This window comes from Hippoglossus stenolepis, chromosome 7 (assembly GCF_022539355.2).
Source record: "Hippoglossus stenolepis isolate QCI-W04-F060 chromosome 7, HSTE1.2, whole genome shotgun sequence".
Classification (NCBI taxonomy): Eukaryota; Metazoa; Chordata; class Actinopteri; order Pleuronectiformes; family Pleuronectidae; genus Hippoglossus; species Hippoglossus stenolepis.
Window position 1 is genome coordinate 19,230,373 of NC_061489.1, and position 19,474 is coordinate 19,249,846.

The following is a 19,474-nucleotide window of genomic DNA, read 5'->3' on the forward strand; positions in this document are numbered from 1 at the left end:
TGTCATGTGACACATTTCCTGGTACAGTCGGCAGCGGCTCTCCCACAGCTCACAACACCGCAGACTGAGCGACCTGGCCGGGCATCTCTCTCTTCTCCTCTCCGGCGGCGGACACTCCAAAAAATCTCTCCGGCCACCATGGCCCGATTCGCTGCATTCGTTTCGCTCCTCGCCGCTGGGATCGGTACGTACCACGACATGGATTCAGCTTTAAATCGGCTTCAAACAAGTGATGTAAAAAAAACATCCGATTCTGCGAAGTGACGTGATCAAACTTACGGGACTCCCTAACCCGGGCCTGGTGCAGCCGGGCTCCGGCTAACAGCTGGTGAAATGAGATATTAAAGAAGCGTATCTTTTTGTATCTCTGGTATTTAATGTTATAGACACATCCCTGGTCTGTTCGTATTTGCTCCACAGGCCTGGAAACTTACCACCAGCTGGAGCAGTCCAGTTGAGATGTTGTGCTAACGTAGCTTAGCTTGGCTGCTAATTGTTACCTACGCCAGCAACGCAGTCCTGCGACAACCAGACGGGTCGCGTGACATCCAAACAGCCACGTTTTAACCATATAATCGCTATTTATCTTAATCAAACCTCCATTTTATAACAAAACCACACATTACAAATAAACTGACAAGCTAGCTTTAGCGTTTAAAAGACTGCTGTGTCAAAATGTGCTGGCCGGGCAGCTAGCTTAGCCGTTAGCTGGCCGATTGGTTAACACTTGTTTTGAAAGCTAAAGTTCGAGATGAAGGTTAAACACAAGGTTATCGGAATCGCGTCTGCTGCCTAATAATGTTAATAAAACACACCAACGTCAAAAGAGTCAAATTACGCTCAAAGCCCGGTGTGCACGTTATTAAACGTTATATGGCTCCAGTAGGTAGCATTAGCAACTTAGCGTTAGCATCCAATTGGTTGGATTGGGTTTAAGTAAGTTAGCACGGGACAGCACAGTTGGAACAAGTCACAGTTGAGCTAACGCCATGTGGTGTGGTTAATTATCTCAGGTTACTTGCATAAAAGTACATAAAAAGATGAATGTAGAATATTTAGCTCTCACTACAAACCAGATCAATTCTCAAATCAGCATTTTAAATAGGGAGTAGTTTTGTCTCAAGTGCTGATGTTGGGCTCGTTTTTCTGGAAAGTCCACATTGAAGGCAGGAGAATAAACCGAGTGTGATGACATACATGTGAGTGTCCTGCTACTGATCCGGCTTTTGCACATGTAAACAACATATCTTGTTTTTACAATCCTGAATGAAAGGGGGGCATGGTTATGGTTAGAATTGTGGATGTGGTTTCTAATGTTCTATGTGTCCTGAATGTGATGAATACAGGTTAAGACTTAAAACCAGGATAGTAATGTGCAAGTAAACCTACCCAACCTTGTACGTGTCATCAAAAAGTATCCATGAATCAGGATTCAGCCCATATAAGATCAAATCTAGCAAAAATAAAGGTCTGCAACCACATTACAACCGTCATTTAATTTGCTCCTGAATGAGATGTCAACAAAAGTGATAAATGCTAATCAAACCAACAATTGCACGGCAAATGTTACAATTGTCATTGGCAGACCCTTTTCCTCTGGAAGTATGTCGACCCCTCGTTATAACAATTAACCTCAGTTTGGACAAAAGAGCTCAGTTTAGACACACAAATACTGCCTGGTGTGGTGTAACTTGGCAAACGTTATGTATCCCGGTCTGACACTTCAGTATAAATAGTCTTTTATAGCCAGGTCACATTCTGTCAGCTGCTTTATAAGTTGATGACACCTGGGGGCTGTGCTGTTTTGCAGTTGTGCAGTTGATGACTGTGCATATTGTAAACATCATATAGATACTGTGACTGGACTTTGACCACTCTCCTTTATTATTGCATGGTTTCTCAGAGCAAGTGAAAAGAAAAAAACTTCAATTGTGTCATCTGAAGATTTTACAAAAGTGGTTTGTTGTGCAACATTTGATCATGGGATTTTTATATATTTAGGAAAAGCTCATATTTAAACTTATGTGACAGGGAACCTCGTATAGCTTTAGCCATTAAGTGTTTGTTTGGAATTTTATCATTTCACAGAAGGAAATTGGTTGTTTTATGTAATCTGTAATTAAGGTTTCGTGCCAACATTTGTACCATTTGGAAAATTCACTAATCCAAGTAATATTTAAGTGCATGGTGTTGGCTAAGCAGATTTACCAATATCAGGAGGAAAATTGTATTCCTGTCTTGCTGGTTATTTTGAGTTATTAATCTTCCATACTGGAACAGACAGGCTTCATACGTCCTTAATATAAGTGTTCTTAAGTTTCCACTTATTAAATTCCAACTGGACTTCTTCCAGTTATATATAATGATTATAGAAATCAATAGTGTAATTTTCCTTTTTCTTTTCAGTCTTCCAGCTGTCACATGGCGTTGAAGTGAACGTCACAGACAAAGAGGGCAAGCTCTGCCTCTATGCCAACCTCATGGTCAACTTCTCAGTCTCGTATCCAGCTGGAGAGAAGGTGAGTGTCTAGTCTTAATCACAATGATCGTGAGATGTCCCGCCATGATGTTGGGTGTATTTACAACAGCCTGCACGTTATCCTTACAGTATGTAATCAAAGCCAAGCAATGCAATTCGATCTTCTCAGGCCACCTCAACTACGTGACTGTCAGACAACTCTTGTGAAAGCAAATGTCCTCATGGAGAGGAGAAATACAGGGAGTCACGAGCAGGCAAAAGGATTCTTGCTTTTCAGCATTTTAGTTGGCATGTCTTCCTGATGCATATCCTGCTATTGTTATGTCGGTCTGTTGAAAGAAGGTCACAGAAATGTTTGTAATTTTGAGAATTATTATATTCGTCAAGTACATAAGATAAACAAAAGAATACTGAAATAAGTTTGTGGTTTGGAGGCAAATATTTTTACATTAAGTATGATTATACTTAGCATCGGTAAGTCTGTCGCAGGCTCTCAAACTCTAGGAGGTCATTATTCTTTTGAGATCCGTCAAGTCAGCTTTTTACCAGTTAAACATTAAACTCATATAATCCTGTTAATTAAGAATTCACTTTGCTCTCATTTCAGATTGACACAGTTGAGTTCGAACTTCCAAGTGAAGTCACAACCAATGGAAGTGAATGCGGCGCCACAAGCTCAACGCTGAAGCTTAATTTCGGAGACGGGCGCTCCTGGAGTGTGAACTTCACCATGGATGGAAATGTGTACCAGGCAGACTACATCACCTTTTCCTACAACCTCAGTGACACCACTGTCTTCCCTAGCTCTGGATCAAATGGTAACTTCTACACCTCTCAGTGCCAGCAAAACAAAAAGTGAATGAACGGTATTGAACTAATGCGTGTTTGAATTTCTTCTAGAAACTGCATCCGTGACCGTGAAGTCTCAGATTACAAACGTGGGTGTGGATACCTGCTACTCGTGCAACAGTAAAGACATGATACTTACTGATATGGTCAATATGACACTGTCCAGCGTGCTCATACAGGCTTTTGTGAGTGAAGGCAACAAGAGTGAAAATAGTAAGTGCGGCTGCAGCAACACATTTCATCCCGGCTGTAATGTTTCTCTGCTGTTTGTGTTATTGATCTTTTCTGTCTGTTATTTCCTTCGCACAGTAACATCTTGTAGTGCGGATCAACCCGTAACCTCTCCTCCCCCGACCACTCAAGGCACCAATGCAACCACCCCAGCTCCTGTCACAAACGCCACTTCCACTGCCCCTCCTCCTACCACCACCCCAACGCCCACCCTCCCTCCTCCCAACACTGGGAAGTACAGCGTCAACTCGGACAACACCACAGTCTGCCTGTTGGCCGACTTTGGCCTGCGGATCAGTATCAAGCAAGGAGAGGTACGTTCAGAAACACAGAATGATCACACTGTGGTTATGGCCCTTATGTTTCCCAGGTCATACACAGATGTTCTTCCACAGACTCTGCTGAATGGATGTCTTTCTCTTCCCTCTGACACAGACGTATCAGGAGATGAACCTCGAACCCAACAAGACCACGGCATCTGGATCGTGTGGAGTCAACAGCAGCGAGCTGCAGTTGGTGTCAAGCACTATGACCATCATGTTGACCTTCATTAATGTAAGTCCTTGACAGTATCTTGTTAATATCCATTTGATAAAAACATGTGGTGCTTCTCTCTTTTCCGACATCTACTGTCTGTCTTCAATGTCCCTGTTGAATACAAATAAACTTGTATTTTTCTTTTAACAGGACACAGCAAAGTTCCGCCTGCATGCCGTCAACTTCACCGCAAAGACGGGCTCTGGTAATTAGAAGAATCACATCTACCCACATACATCAGGCACCATTCTGAGGCACAAGCTAATGTTATTCTTTATATCTCTGTTATTTGTTTAAAGGTGTGGACTTTAATGCGGTGAACACCAACCTGACTCTATGGGAGGCGGCCATCGGCAGCTCCTACATGTGCAACAAGGAGCAGAACTACACCATCACCAACCTGCTCAGCTTCTACACCTTCAACCTGCGAGTGCAGCCCTTTGGAATCGCAAAGGGGGTTTTCAATACAGGTAGGCTAATCTTTAAAATCCTCTCCTCCAATGAAAACTCATGGTGTTTTTTATATAGTACAAATCTTATCCTGTTAATGTTTCATATGTCACATTCACCATATCATACCTCTGAGACCGGTCAGTTCTCCGTAGCATTAGAAGGGACATCAGAGAAGAAGCCAGGTCTAGTTAACTGTCTGTTTTTTACAAGCGAAGTTAGCTGAGGTACCCAAGTCAGAGCTGACCATCAAGACCTGGGTTTATCTAACATTAACAACCCATCATTAACTGTGTGATTATGAAGGCTCACGTTATCCATTTCTGTTGCATTTCTTACATGTCAGAGAGAAATAAAAAAAATACATTACCATTCTGATATGACTTGTACAATTCACTGTTCTTCTTCGTCATGTTCAGATTCGGTTTCTGGTTCGAACATGTTTGCCAGAAATACGCCTATATTACTGTTTGCCATGGTGTAGCCTACAGTAGCCGGAAAAACAACATAAGCCGAGGTTTATGTGTTCTGATGAGCAAGTGAGAGCTGCGGCTGAGGGGTGGGTGGAGATAGAGACGCGGCAAATGTACATATTTATATATCCACAAATACCAAATGAAGCAAAGATGCCGAGTTGCTTTCACAAAATTCAACTTATAATTTTGAGCAACATATGTTTGGGGTTAAATCAAAAACAATGGGAAATGTTTTGGTTCTAGCTAATGAGATATTTGTTGTTTGTTTCAAGCGACCAAATCAATTAATTTCTTAGTATTTGTACCACTAGAAGGTCATTATTCTGGCTGTTCTACTTCATATCAACCATGGGAAAAATTCATGTGTGATTATATTAACAACTTTATAAGCTTGAGATATTTTCCCCTGAAAAGGGGTCAAGGTGGTGCCCCGACCCCCAGTTTCGGGAATAGCTGGCTTAGATCCTCAGAACAGAAAATACTATTATTAATTAGAGCTTCACTCTTGTCTGTTGTTGATCAGAAAATCACTGACTGACTCTCTCTCTATCTGCAGCCCATGAATGTTCATTGGATGACACCAGCATCTTAATCCCAATCATTGTTGGCGCTGCTCTGGCTGGCTTGATTCTCATTGTAGTGGTCGCTTACGTGATTGGTCGAAGAAAGACTTATGTCGGATATCAGACCCTTTAAATCACTCCTGAAATATCACGGGGCTCCCAAGCCTGGTCCTTGGGGGTTTTAAATAAAAACGTCAGCTGACAGACGGAGAGAGGAGAACCCCCATAATCTAAAATAAACAAAGTCTCTTCAGGAAAAAACTCAGAAAAATGAAATTTTACTGTCTTTTGATATTGGAGATATTAGACATGAGATGCTTTCATAGCATTTTTTGAATTACAGTCACCTCAAGGGTCTTGTAAAGGTGGAGGGTTTGGTGTAATTCTCAAGGACCAAACTTGTTTACCCCCAATTTTTATGTTCCTTTCTGTTGACTTCTGGATATTTGTCTTTTTCTTTTTTTTGTTGTGTTTTCATTTTTTGTTGATGAGCAAGTGCAAGACCCACCTCTCCAAATTTTAAATAATCACAGTCACATAAAAAGTGATTTTCCGTATGCAGTATATAGAAGTGATACCGGTACTGTCGGACTTCTACATTTAAAAAAAAAAAGTCCCTGAACATGAATTTTTATTTTATTTTAGTAAAAGATTTGTGACAGTCTGTTGCAGTGGGATCCTGCACTTGCTCCGCAGACATTCCCCCTTTTGTTTGCATTTGCCATCATTTAATCTGTGTGTACATTTGAGTTTTAACTTCCTTTTTATGGTTTGACTTTTCATCCCAGTAATTATTTAAATTGAGACACATAGGAATCATAATTTCACCTCAGATTTCATTTCAGAACATTTCCTTAACAAAAAACGAAGGAAGATGGTCAAGTAGCTTTTTTTCTTTGTTCTATGAAATTCATTTGAAAGGACGAAGGTCTTCTTTCTTTGTTGCTAAAGGAAATATGCTTTAGCCCATGTTTGCCCCTGCAGAGCAGGAGAAACATTGGAATAATTGTCCTGTTTTGTAAACATGTAAAATCAAAGTGTGAGTTGTTTTAACGTCTATAAACCTTTTTCATGGACGACATTTAAACATAGATCAAGCAGTAAAAGTCCTGGTGGAGCTAATGACACAACAGTGGCTGATTCACACACAAATGTCAAACTGATGGGATGAAGCTGTTGTTACTGTTATTAATCACACCTTTACTCTTCCTGCTAAACAATGACAACATGTCTGCTGTTAAAAGGGTCTGTTACATTTGCACATGTTGCAGCCAGAGAGTAAGTCTGAGAAGAAGGGTTAGCTTTTTTTTTTTTTTTCTTTCCCTCGATATATTTTGGCATTAGGTTCAGAAAAAGGGATCGATAGTACTATTGTGTCACTTTCAGCACAGACAATTCTGAAACGAGGATATTTACATATAAATGCACTAAGACGCTCTTTACCTTTTGCTTTGTGTTGAGACTGTTGTAGCATTGTTTCACCTGTGTAGAGGCCTGAGCTCTGAGGGCTGCCGCTGGACCAGGGGACGTTAAAGACCCTGAAAACTCTGTATCAAATCTGAAGCATTACATCATAACTTCTAAAAATATCTTTGAGTTTATGAAGAAGTTTACCAAAGGAATAGTTTTACATTTAGGGAACTTATTTGTTTTCTTTTCAAGAGTTTGATGAGAAGATTGAAGATGAAGCCAGGAGCTGTTAGCATGGCTTAGCACAAAGACTGGAAACGGAGGGAAACAGCTAGCGTGGCTCTGACGAGTAGCTTGGTAGTGAGCCTGGTATGAATTCTCTTTCAAAGGAATTCAAAATGTGGAATTATTCCTTTTATAATCTCAGCTCGTCTGCCTATTCAAAACCGTGTGGGAGCAACACGGACAAAAAGACGAAAGTCCCCACACATCTCTCAAATATTACCAAATCCAGAATGGTGCAGTGAAATCAATGATCTGATCTCATGTGACATAGACGTAACAGAGAATGTTTCTATTTTGGAGCCGGGCACACGCAGTGAGAAGGTGAAAATAGGTTTTCAGGGCCTTCGTAAACGAGGCAGCGTAGGTTTCAGTGAAGCAGCGTCAGGGATGCAGGCAAGCCCATGCACGCGTGTATCTGTAACGATAGAGAGCTGAAGTGACACGTGGTAGTAGCTGCTTATTTTTGCTTGATTCTTGCAGAGTGTCGTGTACTGTTTGACTCGTTGCAGCTCTTCATTCAGAGCTGGAGCAGAGCAGACGGTAAACGACACTGAGGATGAAAACTAAGAGAAATGAGTTGGATCTTTAAGTTGCATTTGATATAGTCTTCCCCAGGACGTTGTGCGTGTGTATGAATAACTTTGCTATAATTATCAAACATGAGCTTTGACTTTCTGCTTGTGATTGTTGCTGTCGTGTGTATTTCAGCTTTGTGTAAACTCAATTGCCTTAATTATAAAGATGCTCTTGCAGCACCAGTATGAATGTTAAAAGGTATGTGTGTCCCTTGTTCTCAGTGAACCATCTAACCGGTTCTTCCATCAGGATCACTGTGCCTTTCTCAATAATGACTGTTTTTTTCTTTTTTCATTCATTAACTCATTGATGCTGTTGAGATTCTCGCCCACTATGATTCGGCTCTTTTTGTTTTATTCCTCCTCTCCACTGAGAACATTGCACACACATGTTCAGCAAAGGGAATTTGTGCTGCAAGAGCATCTTATTAAAGATCAATTCATGTGCTCTGTGGAAACAAAGTGACTGTTGATTTCATCTCCAATCCCTCTCGCTGTTAGCTCTAATAAATTTGATTTCAAATTGTGTGTCGGACTCAAGTGGAGCTTTTTAGCATTTTAAGATTTCTTGAAATAAAAATGTGTCCTGGACACTCGAGTGAATGTTTATTCCTTTTTTCAAAATGGTTCAATGTTACTTTCCATGAATATCTTGGATAGCAAGCTTTGTGTCTTTCCCTGCCATCCATACATTCATCATTTAATATTTTAGATTTCTGTTCAGCCTATGAGACTGTTCACCTCTCTGCTTTCTTCACTCTCGTCTAGCTGAGGAATGCAAGACCGATGTGGACAGCTTCCTTGTTCCCATAGCTGTCGGAGTTGCCCTGCTTGTTCTCATTGTTATCGTTCTTCTGGCCTATTTCATCGGGAGAAAGAGAAACATGTCCACCGGCTACGAGTCTTTCTAGTTACATTTGCAAATAAACACAGAGGGTAATCGGTGAATAGCTGCTTGTTTGTTTCGACTTAATTGTGAAAAATTACCAGCATGTGTTGTATTAATGTTTCCATGTAGTGTTCGGTGCTTTAACTGCCTAAATGTCTTTGTAGAGGAACAGTTTGGGAAATGCGCTTATTTGCTTTCTTGCTCAGAGCTGCGGCTCCGATAAATGTGAAGCTGCAAGCTGGTTCACTTATCTTAGCATAAAGAGTGGAAATAAGTCAACAGCTGGCCTTGGTCTGTCCCATAGACTGCATATAAAGATGGATGATGTTTTTTCTTAAACACACGGGATGCAGGCGCTGCCATCTTGAGCTTTTTGACGTCATTTGGAGCAAGAGTCTGCACAGCAGTGATCCTGGTGTGGAGCAGCAGTGTTCAGGTTCCACCGATGCACACGAACGCAGGAATTCACTGCTCCCGGCCAAGAACAAAAGTTCCTCCCTGTGAAAGTTCAACATGTAACTTTTCCACTTAAGTTTTTTTTAAACATTTAACAGACAAGTCATGTCACATCAGTTGAAGAAAGGCAGGGAGGAGCTAGCAGTTTACTAGTCTTATTGTAGATTAACAGACTGTAGCTTCACTATTCTTAGAACCACCGCCAAGGAGTTTGTTTACATCTGCGTTTGTTTGTTAACGGGATGACACAAAAAATACCAACCTGATATCCATGAAACTTGTAGGAAGGCTGCAGTATGGATCAAAGGAAGAAACTATTCAATTTCAGTGCCGATTCAGGAATATTCTTTCACTTTATTTAACATTACATTACAACACATTTTCATTGATTTCTCAAAGAACAATTCTTGGATCTTGATGAAAAAGTCCGGCATGTTTAGGGGACTGATTTCTGAGCTTGTGCAATTTGCTGCAGATCTAGTTTTACTTTAGGCATGAAAGCATTTGGCGTATTTCCCAAAAAATATCAACCTGTTCCATTGACGCTCACAGAGAATAATAATTCATGTCCACTTGCTTTTCCACTAATGGACTCTGTTGATTCCACGTTTCATAGGTACTGATCTGTGTTGCAGCGTCTCTTCTCTCTCTCTCTAACCCTCCGTGTCGTTCTCTGAGTGTTTTCTGCCGACCACTAACCCGCTGTCTCTGTCTCCTCTCTCCGTCTGTCAGCTGACGAATGCTTCATGGACTCTGACTTGAGCTTTTTGGTGCCCATTGCAGTGGGCGTGGCGCTCAGCTTCCTAATCATCCTTGTGCTTATCTCTTACCTGATTGGCCGGAGGAAGAGTCGCACTGGCTACCAGTCTGTATAATCCAACCCGGCTGCTTCTGCCTCTCACACCTTTCTGACCCTCACAGCTCCTGACAAATAATCTCCCTCCTGAACCTCCTCCTTGCTCTTCAGCTCAACAAAGGCATCCCCGTTTCTGCTTCTTTTTCTGTTTCCTGTGATGAGGCAGCGTCTCCCTGAAAATATCCCTCCGCTTCTTTCTCGTTCCCAGATTAAAATCTGTCCCAGCGACCTCCCCACTGGTTTCCTTTGTTTTCGCTTTGATGCCAATGACTGAATCCAGTACCGAGACATTTAAGATCGATATATTTGCATCATTGATTATAGATTGCATGAGTTAAAGATTCAATTTATGGCTGTGAGTAGCCGTCCACCTCCTCCCCCACCCTCCTCCAGAGAGAGAGGCTTTTTCCTCTCAGTTTCTGTGCTGTATAATAGTATATGTGTAAATGACTCTTGTATAGAATGAATGACATTGATATTTGATGACGTGAATGTACGAGCAAGCCAATAGACCCATATCCCAGATTTCTTTAACCTTCACACAACATGAATTAACAGATTAATCAGTTGCACACAGAGTCATTTAGTTGTGGCTTGATTAAAGGGAAACTAACTTTACCAGCTTTGGTACCAGGTTTAAAAAAAATGTGTGAGGTCATGTTTTCATGGTTTCTGTCACTCATGTTCGGAAGATTTAAGACTTTTATTTTTAAAGAAATGTGCACTTCTCTTAAATAAAAGAGATTTCTATGTTTTAATTTAATGAATTGATAATTGTGTTGTTCCTTTTTTAATCCAATTCAAAAGTTTGGTCAAGAGTCTCTGACTCAGTTTGAATTTAGATTTTCACACGTCACCACAAATCAAACTTGGTTGTTTGTACCTAAACTTTATTTCGAGGAAGATCACTACACTTTTTCTCCATGTGAGGCTCCAGGAACATTCACAGCATGAGCAGGTCAAGGATGAAGACCACGATTTATATGTCCTCAGTCGCTCTGTACGGTTCATCCTCTGTTCATCAGTTCATCACTCCCTCCAACAGTTTTGTGCCTTTCTGTTGTGCACCACTGACTCGCTTGCTTGAATCTTGTCTCCATCTGATGAAGAATGTGATGAGGAGTTTGTTTGCTTGTTTAACACAAGCGGGGAACAAATTAAATAAAGTTTCGTTCTTGTTTTGTATCGCTGTCCTCCTTGTCTACGGGTAGCATCGTTGCATCACATCCAACAATGTCATATTTAATTTTTGTAAAAATAAATATTTCATGTTAAGTTAAATCCATTTTTTTGTTTGCTATCTATTTATTTTATTTTTCTGTTATACAAAATAAAGTCAGGCGATGAGATATGATGTATATTTGCATTTCATAGCAGAGCTTTGACGCCCAAAGAAATAAAATTAACGACAAACAAACAAGAGAAAGGAAAACAAATCAGATTAGATTTGTACACAGCCATCACAAAGTTGTTAGAACTGCAATGACACCATGATCAGAAAAGCCCCAAACAAGGCCCCACTAGCTCGGAGCTCAAACTTTAAGAAGTTCTTATTCTGTTTTTATTGTGAAGGTGAAGAGCAGGAGCATGACAGTCTTGTGACTAAACTGAATTCAAAGGTTAGTGGTTGTAAACGAGACGTGAACTGCAGCCATGGGTCAAACTGTCCATTTCACTTTGACTGACAACGGGCTTTTTATAACCTGTAATGGTTCACAGAGGCCTGACTCTCACTCCAGCTGCTACCGACATGAAGACAGATGATATTGACAAAGAAGTCAAGAGTGTGTTTGTCATGGATTTACTGAACTAATCTACGAGACTAGTTTGAAGATTTACAGTTAACTTGTGAGTTTTGGTGGTGTTGGTTTTACTTCATTGTTTGGGGACACCCCGGTTGTGTTCCTATAATCATTGCAAAGTCAGTTTCCTCAGAGGGTCTTAAAAGACTTGAATTCTAAGTCATACAAGTTTTGAATATTTAAATATTTTCTCTCGCCTGCTGGAAAACTAAAAAAAAATCTTGAAAATGTTAATTTAATCTGGTTAACCCTAAACTCTGAAAATTGTTTTCCTTTAAATAAAAGACTACAGACATTTATGAGGGTGAGCACTGCATAACAAAAAACTGTCCATACCAGGGCCTAATCTATAGCCAATGAGAATCCACTGCATTTACACGTTTTAAAGCAAACTGAAGTTCAGTGTAATTTTCTGCAGATGACTCCTCAGTTAACAAATTCCCATAAAATTGTTGAAAATACATTTTGTGACAGTGGCAGTTCATTTTATGACCTTTAACTAAATTTAAACAAACTGATTTACTGAGAATTACAGAATTCAGATGCGTTGGTAGTTTTTATGTAAAAAACAACTGATGAAGACTTTTATGAGGAAGGAAACCTACAGTATTTACCAGAGTATTGTATTTATTATAAGAACTAGGAATAAATACATCATTGATATAAGGTTTAGTAGCAAGGTTCAGGGAGGATTAATACGACAACAGCTCTTTCAAATGGTACAGATGTTTCACAAACTTCCACAGTACAATATGTCTCTTTATTGATCAGTCTTGTGTAGTACTCCATTTTCTGCAAATGTTTTTACAAAAGAAGGCAAGAAGTGGCTTGTGATACTTTATCATAAATGTATAATTCTGCTCTATTCAACGTCGTAGTATATTTGCAGTCATGTCTTTTATTTACTGTGTAAGTACAGTACAAGTCCTGCTTTCAGTGTTTGCATGATACTTCTTTGAATTCTTACAATATACAAGTTTGAAAAATATAATGCAAAACAAATTAGTACATGTTGTCACACAGAAATGTGCACACAAAACCATCATCTAACCAGACTACACAATGTTTCTAATCGCCTAGTAAAGTTTAAGTTATAATTGGATTTGCATAGCCAGAAATGCTAACTATTGGGCAGAGAGTAATTTAGTTTGATTAATCTTTCTAATCATTAGGAAATATGAGGAGCTGAATTGTAACTTTCTCTATGGCCTCCTCCTGTGCTCAGCACTGTTTTTGTTGTGGGTGCAGGTGCCAGCAGCACAGAGATATCACAGAAACACAAGAGTAAATATCTACTTCTTGAGGAATTTGTTTTTACAGCAGAATAAATGAAGATGTAAGTGAAAGATGAGAAGAAGGAAATTACATATTTCATGAAAAATAATGGTACGACATCATTTTCTTTTTTTTTCCTTATACATTTTCCAGCCTGATTGTTATGGGAGCATCCTGCTGGCAGAGACGTCTTTGCCTTAGGCGCCGACCTCCAGGGAGAAGGTCACGCTCCCCAGGTAGCGGTCGGTGGGCGAATCGTTGATGATGCCCTTTCCGTTCAGTTTGCACGTTACTTGGATGTGCGAGTCGTACTGCACCCTTGCAAAACGCACAGCCACCACCGGTGCAGAGTAGTTTACCTGAGACACAGGAGACACACACACACACACATGATTACGAGTCATTTCAGAGTTGAATGAAAGGATTGTGTTTGTGCCACAGCGGAGATGACACTCACATGTCTGAGCTTCCCATAGTAGGGGTAGTACTTCATGTCAAAAAGGCCTTTTGGAAAAAACTGGAGTTCTCCCAAGGCCTCTGGTGGTCCTTTCTGAAAGAGGAACAAGTGTAGATTACGCAATCAAGACCATTTTTAGACATGTCCCTGTTATTGCAAATGAAAATGATGATGGTTTCTGTACCTTTACGTTACAAGTCACATTTATTGCTTTGCCCTGGCCAGGTAAGTAACCAAGAATCTATGGAGGAGTAAGAACAGTTAGAAGATTAACATACGTTTCTTGTGTATTCAAACAGGACTACAATGCATGTCTACCTGACAAAAACAATTCAAACACAATTCAATTAAAACCCGAGAACAATCTCTTATAGATTTTTTTTTTATCTCCGCTAATGAGATTATTTCCACCTGCATTTGTTTGTTTGTTTAAATTCACTGAATCGGATATAGATCAGTTTTTTAAAATGTGGTTTCATAAGGGAACTGTTGGACCTTGGCCGAGGTAAGTCTAATTTTTAATTCTGGTATTTATATGCACACTCCACCTTTTTCATCAGGATCATATCTTTATATATAAATTATTAAATTGACACATGAAAGTATATTTCTAACTCCTATGAAAAAAATATATATATATACATAGACATGTAAAGAGACCCGAACAGTAGAGCTGAAATGTATCTTCGTCCCATTTTTGAAATGGCCACAAGATGTCACTCATGAGAAAACTGTGAGATTCAGCAGCACAGTAACAGTGTATTTTTTGTGATGGTTCATAATGGTATGTTTTTTTAAAGGTTTTGGTGACTAACGCTCGTCTTACCCGGTTCATTCGAAGGAAGATGCATGGCCTTCCCTGAGAGTAGCCATAGTTGGGGTCCTGCAGCCCCGAACAGTCCCCCAACAAGGACCTCTTAAACTGACACGACTTCCGCTCTGCACTCTCCTCCAAGTCGTCCTGCATGAAGTATCTGTCCTGTGTGCACCGGATGTTCTTCCTCTCCTGAGCGCCATCGTTGTACGCTGTAAATGAAGATCAGGGAGAAAGAGGCAGAGAAGGAGGGAGGGAGGGAGAATGAGAGAAGAGGGAATAAATAAACCTTTGCAAGAGCAATGCCATGCCAGACTCAGGCCTCTGATAAAGGAAGCTTGACAAAAGCAGGGTGTGAAAAAAAAGGGGGAACTGAATGGCTGCACTCTGCCGACAAAGAGGCTTCCCTTCCCAGCATGCCCTGCAAAGTCCGAATGGAACAAGGAGGACAAAGGTAGTGAAGATTAACTCATTGCGTGCCTGCTTCATTTGCCGCAAACTCAACAACCCCATCAACTTGAACATCATCCCACTCACGTCGTAAATACTCGTCCATCGACCTGGCGTACTTCTTCCAGGATTTGCGATCAGTGGCGTTGAAGGCGATGTCGTGGCCTTCTAGGTGTGGGGCCATCGTCATACCTGCCAGTGGAGACGCAGAGACAGTCAACTGTGCTGAGACTCAAGTAGAAGCGACAGACAGACGGAGCGTCGAGCGGAGGGAGGAGAGGAAAGGGACGGAGGAGAGGTGTGAGGGTTGAGGTTATATTTACCTGGTGGCATCACCCTATCGTTGTGGGTGGGATGGTAGGGACTAATGGACCACATGAGGCAAAAAATACAGCCGCCAAACATGGCTGCAAGAAAGATATAAAGTGCAGCGTAGAAGAGAAGGATGAGGCCTAGAAGAAAAGTGAAAAAGTGAATTATTAGGGGGAATATTTCTGATGCAGTGTTTTGGTTTATGTAACAAACCACACATCAATCAACAGGATACGACTCTGATCTGATGAAAACAATGAAAAAAGAAAAAAAGGTTTAGCTAAGACTGTGTGATCTGTCTGGACTCATGCCACTGATTTGTTCAATCATAAAAAAGCAGAACCCCCTACATTTCTAGACCTGCTAAGAACTCCAATAATTTTCTCCATTTATTTCAGAGCCCTGTAATAAAGAAACCCTGAGAACTGGGTTTGTTCTGCAATTTTCAATTACCAGTCCATTAGCCACTAATCAAGTTAAACGTGTTCTAAATTAAGTGGCTTTTGCTGTGTAGACAATTTCACAGGGGACTTGCTGCAGCCAGCCTTGCGTCCTCGGAGCCACAAAGGACTTTCTGTTCCAGCTCAGTGAGAATTCTCCCAGCTGTCCTTTCACTCAGGAACACAGTGAACCTCCGGTTGCCATCGTAGTGAAGGTCTTTTGCAGCCATAGAGGCCCGGCCAGCTCCAAGGAGCCCCAATCCCCCACTCTGGTATTGTGTCCCCTCTTACACACTCGTCTCACAAGACACACTGCACAGACTTCAACCCAGGGCCTTTCTTCAGCGGACATACCCCCCAATCATTCCTCCACAAGTGTACACACACTGGTTATGTAGCTGAAATGAGCTCTTAGCCCTGCCTGGGATCCAGCGTTGCAGCTCATGCAAGGAACACACACTTCCCCTGGATATTCTCTCTACACTCAGTCAGATCATGTTTGTCATTGTGTACAGTGGACCTGAGGGAGGGAGGGGGGCTCCGCAGCGTCACCCTGGAATACCAAGAGGCTGCTCCATCATCATTGACTCAACAATCTCGTCCAGTCGGTCGTCTCGGCCAAAAAGGCTTGCCTACGCCAAAGCTTGATTTGGCAATGAGCTCCATGGAAAAAAAGACATGAGCATCTCTACGTGTTTAACTGAAAGTGAGGGGCCATGAGAATGTTAAGTTCAGCGATGAGGTCGTCAAGGCTTTGGGAAAGAGGCTGTGGAGAGCATGGTAAGATGTAGAGGAATGTGATTCCTGGCCAATGCGAGGCCAGGGACAGTGCACTCCCGCTGGGGACACGTCCCCAGGCAGTCTGTTTTTGTCAGGACACTCTGAATTGTCCATGCACCTATGTAAACATTGAGCATTAGGACACACACACACACACACACACACACACACACACACACACACACACACACACACACACACACACACACACACACACACACACACACACACTCGCAGCACAGTGAGCCGAGTCACTGGACTGGAGAGACATTTCTCAACCCCAAACTATCCCTGAATGCATCTTTTAAAGACATTCAAACCCCATTAAGCTTCTGTAAGAGGATTCAACAGTAAACATTACATCTGTAATTATTAGACACATAAATAAAGTACTTTTGCATTATTCCAAATGTCCCTCCCCACAACCCGACAACACAGAACCTCTCTGTTTCTCATCAACTCACTCCAGCTCTTTCCAGAGCGACCCATGAATTCGTGGGTCTCCGCATTCCACAGGTATGTCTTTATGTCGTCTATTTTCTGGTGGAGCGTCCTCTTGGGTAACGGCCTGCGCTTCCATCTCTCAAAGTTCAGGTCTTCCTGCTCCAGAGGCCGGTGCTCGGCCAACTCCTCTTGCTCTTCCTCCAGCTCTTGTCCATGTTTGAGCATCACTTTGTGAGGCTGGTGGAAAGAAGAAGAGAAAAAGCCCTCACCACACATGTTCTCAATCGCCAAGCTCTGCTGTCAACCTATTGTCTTTTCAAATCACTGCAGGAAAAAAAATGGCATGCCTTCTGATCCGAGTATGACCGCTAACATAAACTGCCAGAGTGTGCTCTGCATATTAATGAACATCGCACTGACGGTCCTGTCCCCCTGTTTCTGCACATTATAAACCCGCTGGTGACCTTTGTGGCACTCGTTGGGAGAGCTGACCTCCTCTGAGTGGACCCTCCTGCTTGGAGCAGCAGCTGCAGACAGCAGAGCTGGAGGGTGACAGCCAGATGTTGCTCACTGACTCTCAGCATCCACAGGCCAGGGACACGCAGACCCCAGAGGAGCCGCAGGACACTCGTGAGTGTCACCGGAAAAAAGTTTGTGAAAGCTCGAACCTTTAAAAGAATCTGCTGTTAAATGTTTAAAATGTTTATGTGTGGTTTGAGTTTTGTGCAAGGAAAAAAAAAACACTTGATCTCTGTGTTAATGATAACATTGCTGTTTAAAAAAAAAGATCTGTGCAAGTGAAGGTGCCTTTATTGCTGCATCTGCTTCAGTGAACAAAACTGTGATAAAGTTACATGTTATCTTTTGAATATCAGCACTTACAGGACTTGGTGGAAGGTTTTTAAGGAGCGTCTCCTCAGCTCCTCCCTCTGTGGAACTGGGCTCCATGTTCTTCACAGAAAGAAAAGGTACTTGTGAAACAAATCACATCTACAGAGCCCGTTGAACTACAGCGAAACATCTTTACATCTGCACAACAATTTCAACACTTTTCCTAAAACAATCCCAAACCATCCGAGAAACTTCATCATTAGAATCAGACACAATTAAGTAATAGCTTGTAGTTATAATAAACAGAATTGAAATGAGAAGGAAATTTGACATACCTGAAGTTTTCTCTTCAATAAAGACGGAGATTAATACGTCGGAGAAAAAAATAATTCTTGACCCCTGGAGGAGGAGGAGGAGGAGAAAAAATGTGTTTGTCAAAAAGTGTTTGGGGATTTCATTAGAAAGTTTTAGGCACGCAGAGGGGAGCGGGAGAGGAGAAGCTCCTTCAACTAGGCGCTCATCATGGTGAATGAACGGCGGAAAGAGAAAAACTGAGGGTGGGATACGAAGTGGAGGGTTTTTTTGTCCCTGCAGTGACGTTTGGCAGCGGCCTGGACCACAGCGCCGGATTCATTCTGCACACGCACAACATCAGCCATTGTCTGCTAAGCTGCACTAAAAGTGAAATCCTGAATGCAATATTTATAGCTTCATCCCAACACAGCACTGTGCTGTCAATCATCGCCTGCAGGCTGCAACACTGTGCTGCAACCTGTTTTATTCTTTAACTTGTGTTTCTTGTGTTAATGTTTGATCCCGTGATGAAACGAATGCATCATAAATTAAACATCAGTTCTGAGGTATTGTCCCTGCACATGCATACCAAACCAGGTATACCACCCCCCCTCCACCCCCCTTACATGCACTCCTGCACCAACTATACTCACCATAAACTTCCCTTTGGTGAAGTTCAAGTCCTCCTCATCCTCCTCATCCTCTCTGCACTCCGGTCACGTAACGCTCTGTTACCCCATGTAAAAGTGGGAGAAAGGGAGGGGGGGGGGTCTTTTCTCCTTCTTCCTCTTCTTTTTTTTTGCATGAAAAGAGAAATTGCGTCATGGAAAAAATCTGTCCTTGCAGAATTGCGCAGCAGAAAACGTGTGTGTGTGTGTGTGGTTGTGTTTGTGTGTGTTTTACAGTAAAAAAAAAAAAAAAAAGTGTGTTTCTTTTGGCTTTTGCAGAGAGGCTAAAATATTTAAGTGTTCCGCAGGGAAAGGCGATGGTTTCATGCACCTGTTCACTGCACATGCTTTTGCAACTTTTCTCTAAAACCTGCATCATCTGTCCCTACGTACATCATGGGCCATATATGTGGATTTTGGCTTGATTGCTCCAGAGCAGCTTCTTTGGGTCCATGAGCAGAAGGACCTGTGTGGGGCCCCTGTTAACTAATCCTGTTCTAGTAATTCAAACAGATCAATTCAGAATATATGCAACTTATTCGCCGAGAACAGTTATAATGAGTTTTCAAATTATATTCGGACTGCACCCAAAAAATCTTTCAAAACCAGAGCCTAAAATATAAGTCATTCATAGAAAAGCCAGATCATACTCGGTAATGCAATAAAGCAAAACAGATAAAAGAACAAAGATAAAATAATAAAAGATCATCATCAAAAACAATAAAATAATAAAAATGTCAATTTGAAGGAATTGTAAGATGACTGGTTTTACACACATGATAACATTTTATATTGTAATAATATCCTAAAACTAAAGTTATATCCATCTATCTATCTATCATCTATCTATC

General features: G+C 41.4%; 2 protein-coding genes across 4 annotated transcripts; one reads left to right on the forward strand and one right to left on the reverse strand.

Annotated features, from left to right (window-relative positions):
- The first annotated feature begins 7 nt into the window (after positions 1-7).
- Positions 8-11,239, forward strand: lamp2 (lysosomal-associated membrane protein 2). Of its 3 annotated transcripts, none has more exons than XM_035162082.2 (9): positions 8-184; positions 2,407-2,519; positions 3,087-3,297; positions 3,380-3,541; positions 3,638-3,873; positions 3,995-4,114; positions 4,247-4,301; positions 4,396-4,566; positions 9,933-11,239. In XM_035162082.2, the coding sequence occupies exons 1-9, from the start codon at positions 139-141 to the stop codon at positions 10,073-10,075; spliced, it is 1,257 nt and encodes a 418-aa protein (XP_035017973.1). In that variant the 5' UTR covers positions 8-138; the 3' UTR covers positions 10,076-11,239. The 3 variants fall into 3 exon arrangements, with proteins under 3 accessions (XP_035017973.1, XP_035017972.1, XP_035017974.1); XM_035162081.2 differs by having other exon boundaries at positions 8,624-10,074; XM_035162083.2 differs by lacking the exon at positions 9,933-11,239 and adding an exon at positions 5,579-8,446 and having other exon boundaries at positions 9-184.
- A 1,228-nt stretch (positions 11,240-12,467) lies between these two features.
- On the reverse strand, positions 12,468-18,245 carry atp1b4 (ATPase Na+/K+ transporting subunit beta 4). Its single transcript, XM_035162084.2, has 9 exons — positions 17,997-18,245; positions 17,713-17,781; positions 16,851-17,067; positions 15,178-15,306; positions 14,942-15,046; positions 14,417-14,616; positions 13,775-13,831; positions 13,591-13,683; positions 12,468-13,492 (listed from the first exon to the last, which is right to left on the reverse strand). Exons 2-9 carry the CDS (start codon positions 17,776-17,778, stop codon positions 13,331-13,333), a joined length of 1,029 nt encoding a protein of 342 aa, XP_035017975.1. The 5' UTR covers positions 17,779-17,781; positions 17,997-18,245; the 3' UTR covers positions 12,468-13,330.
- Between the last annotated feature and the right edge of the window lie 1,229 nt (positions 18,246-19,474).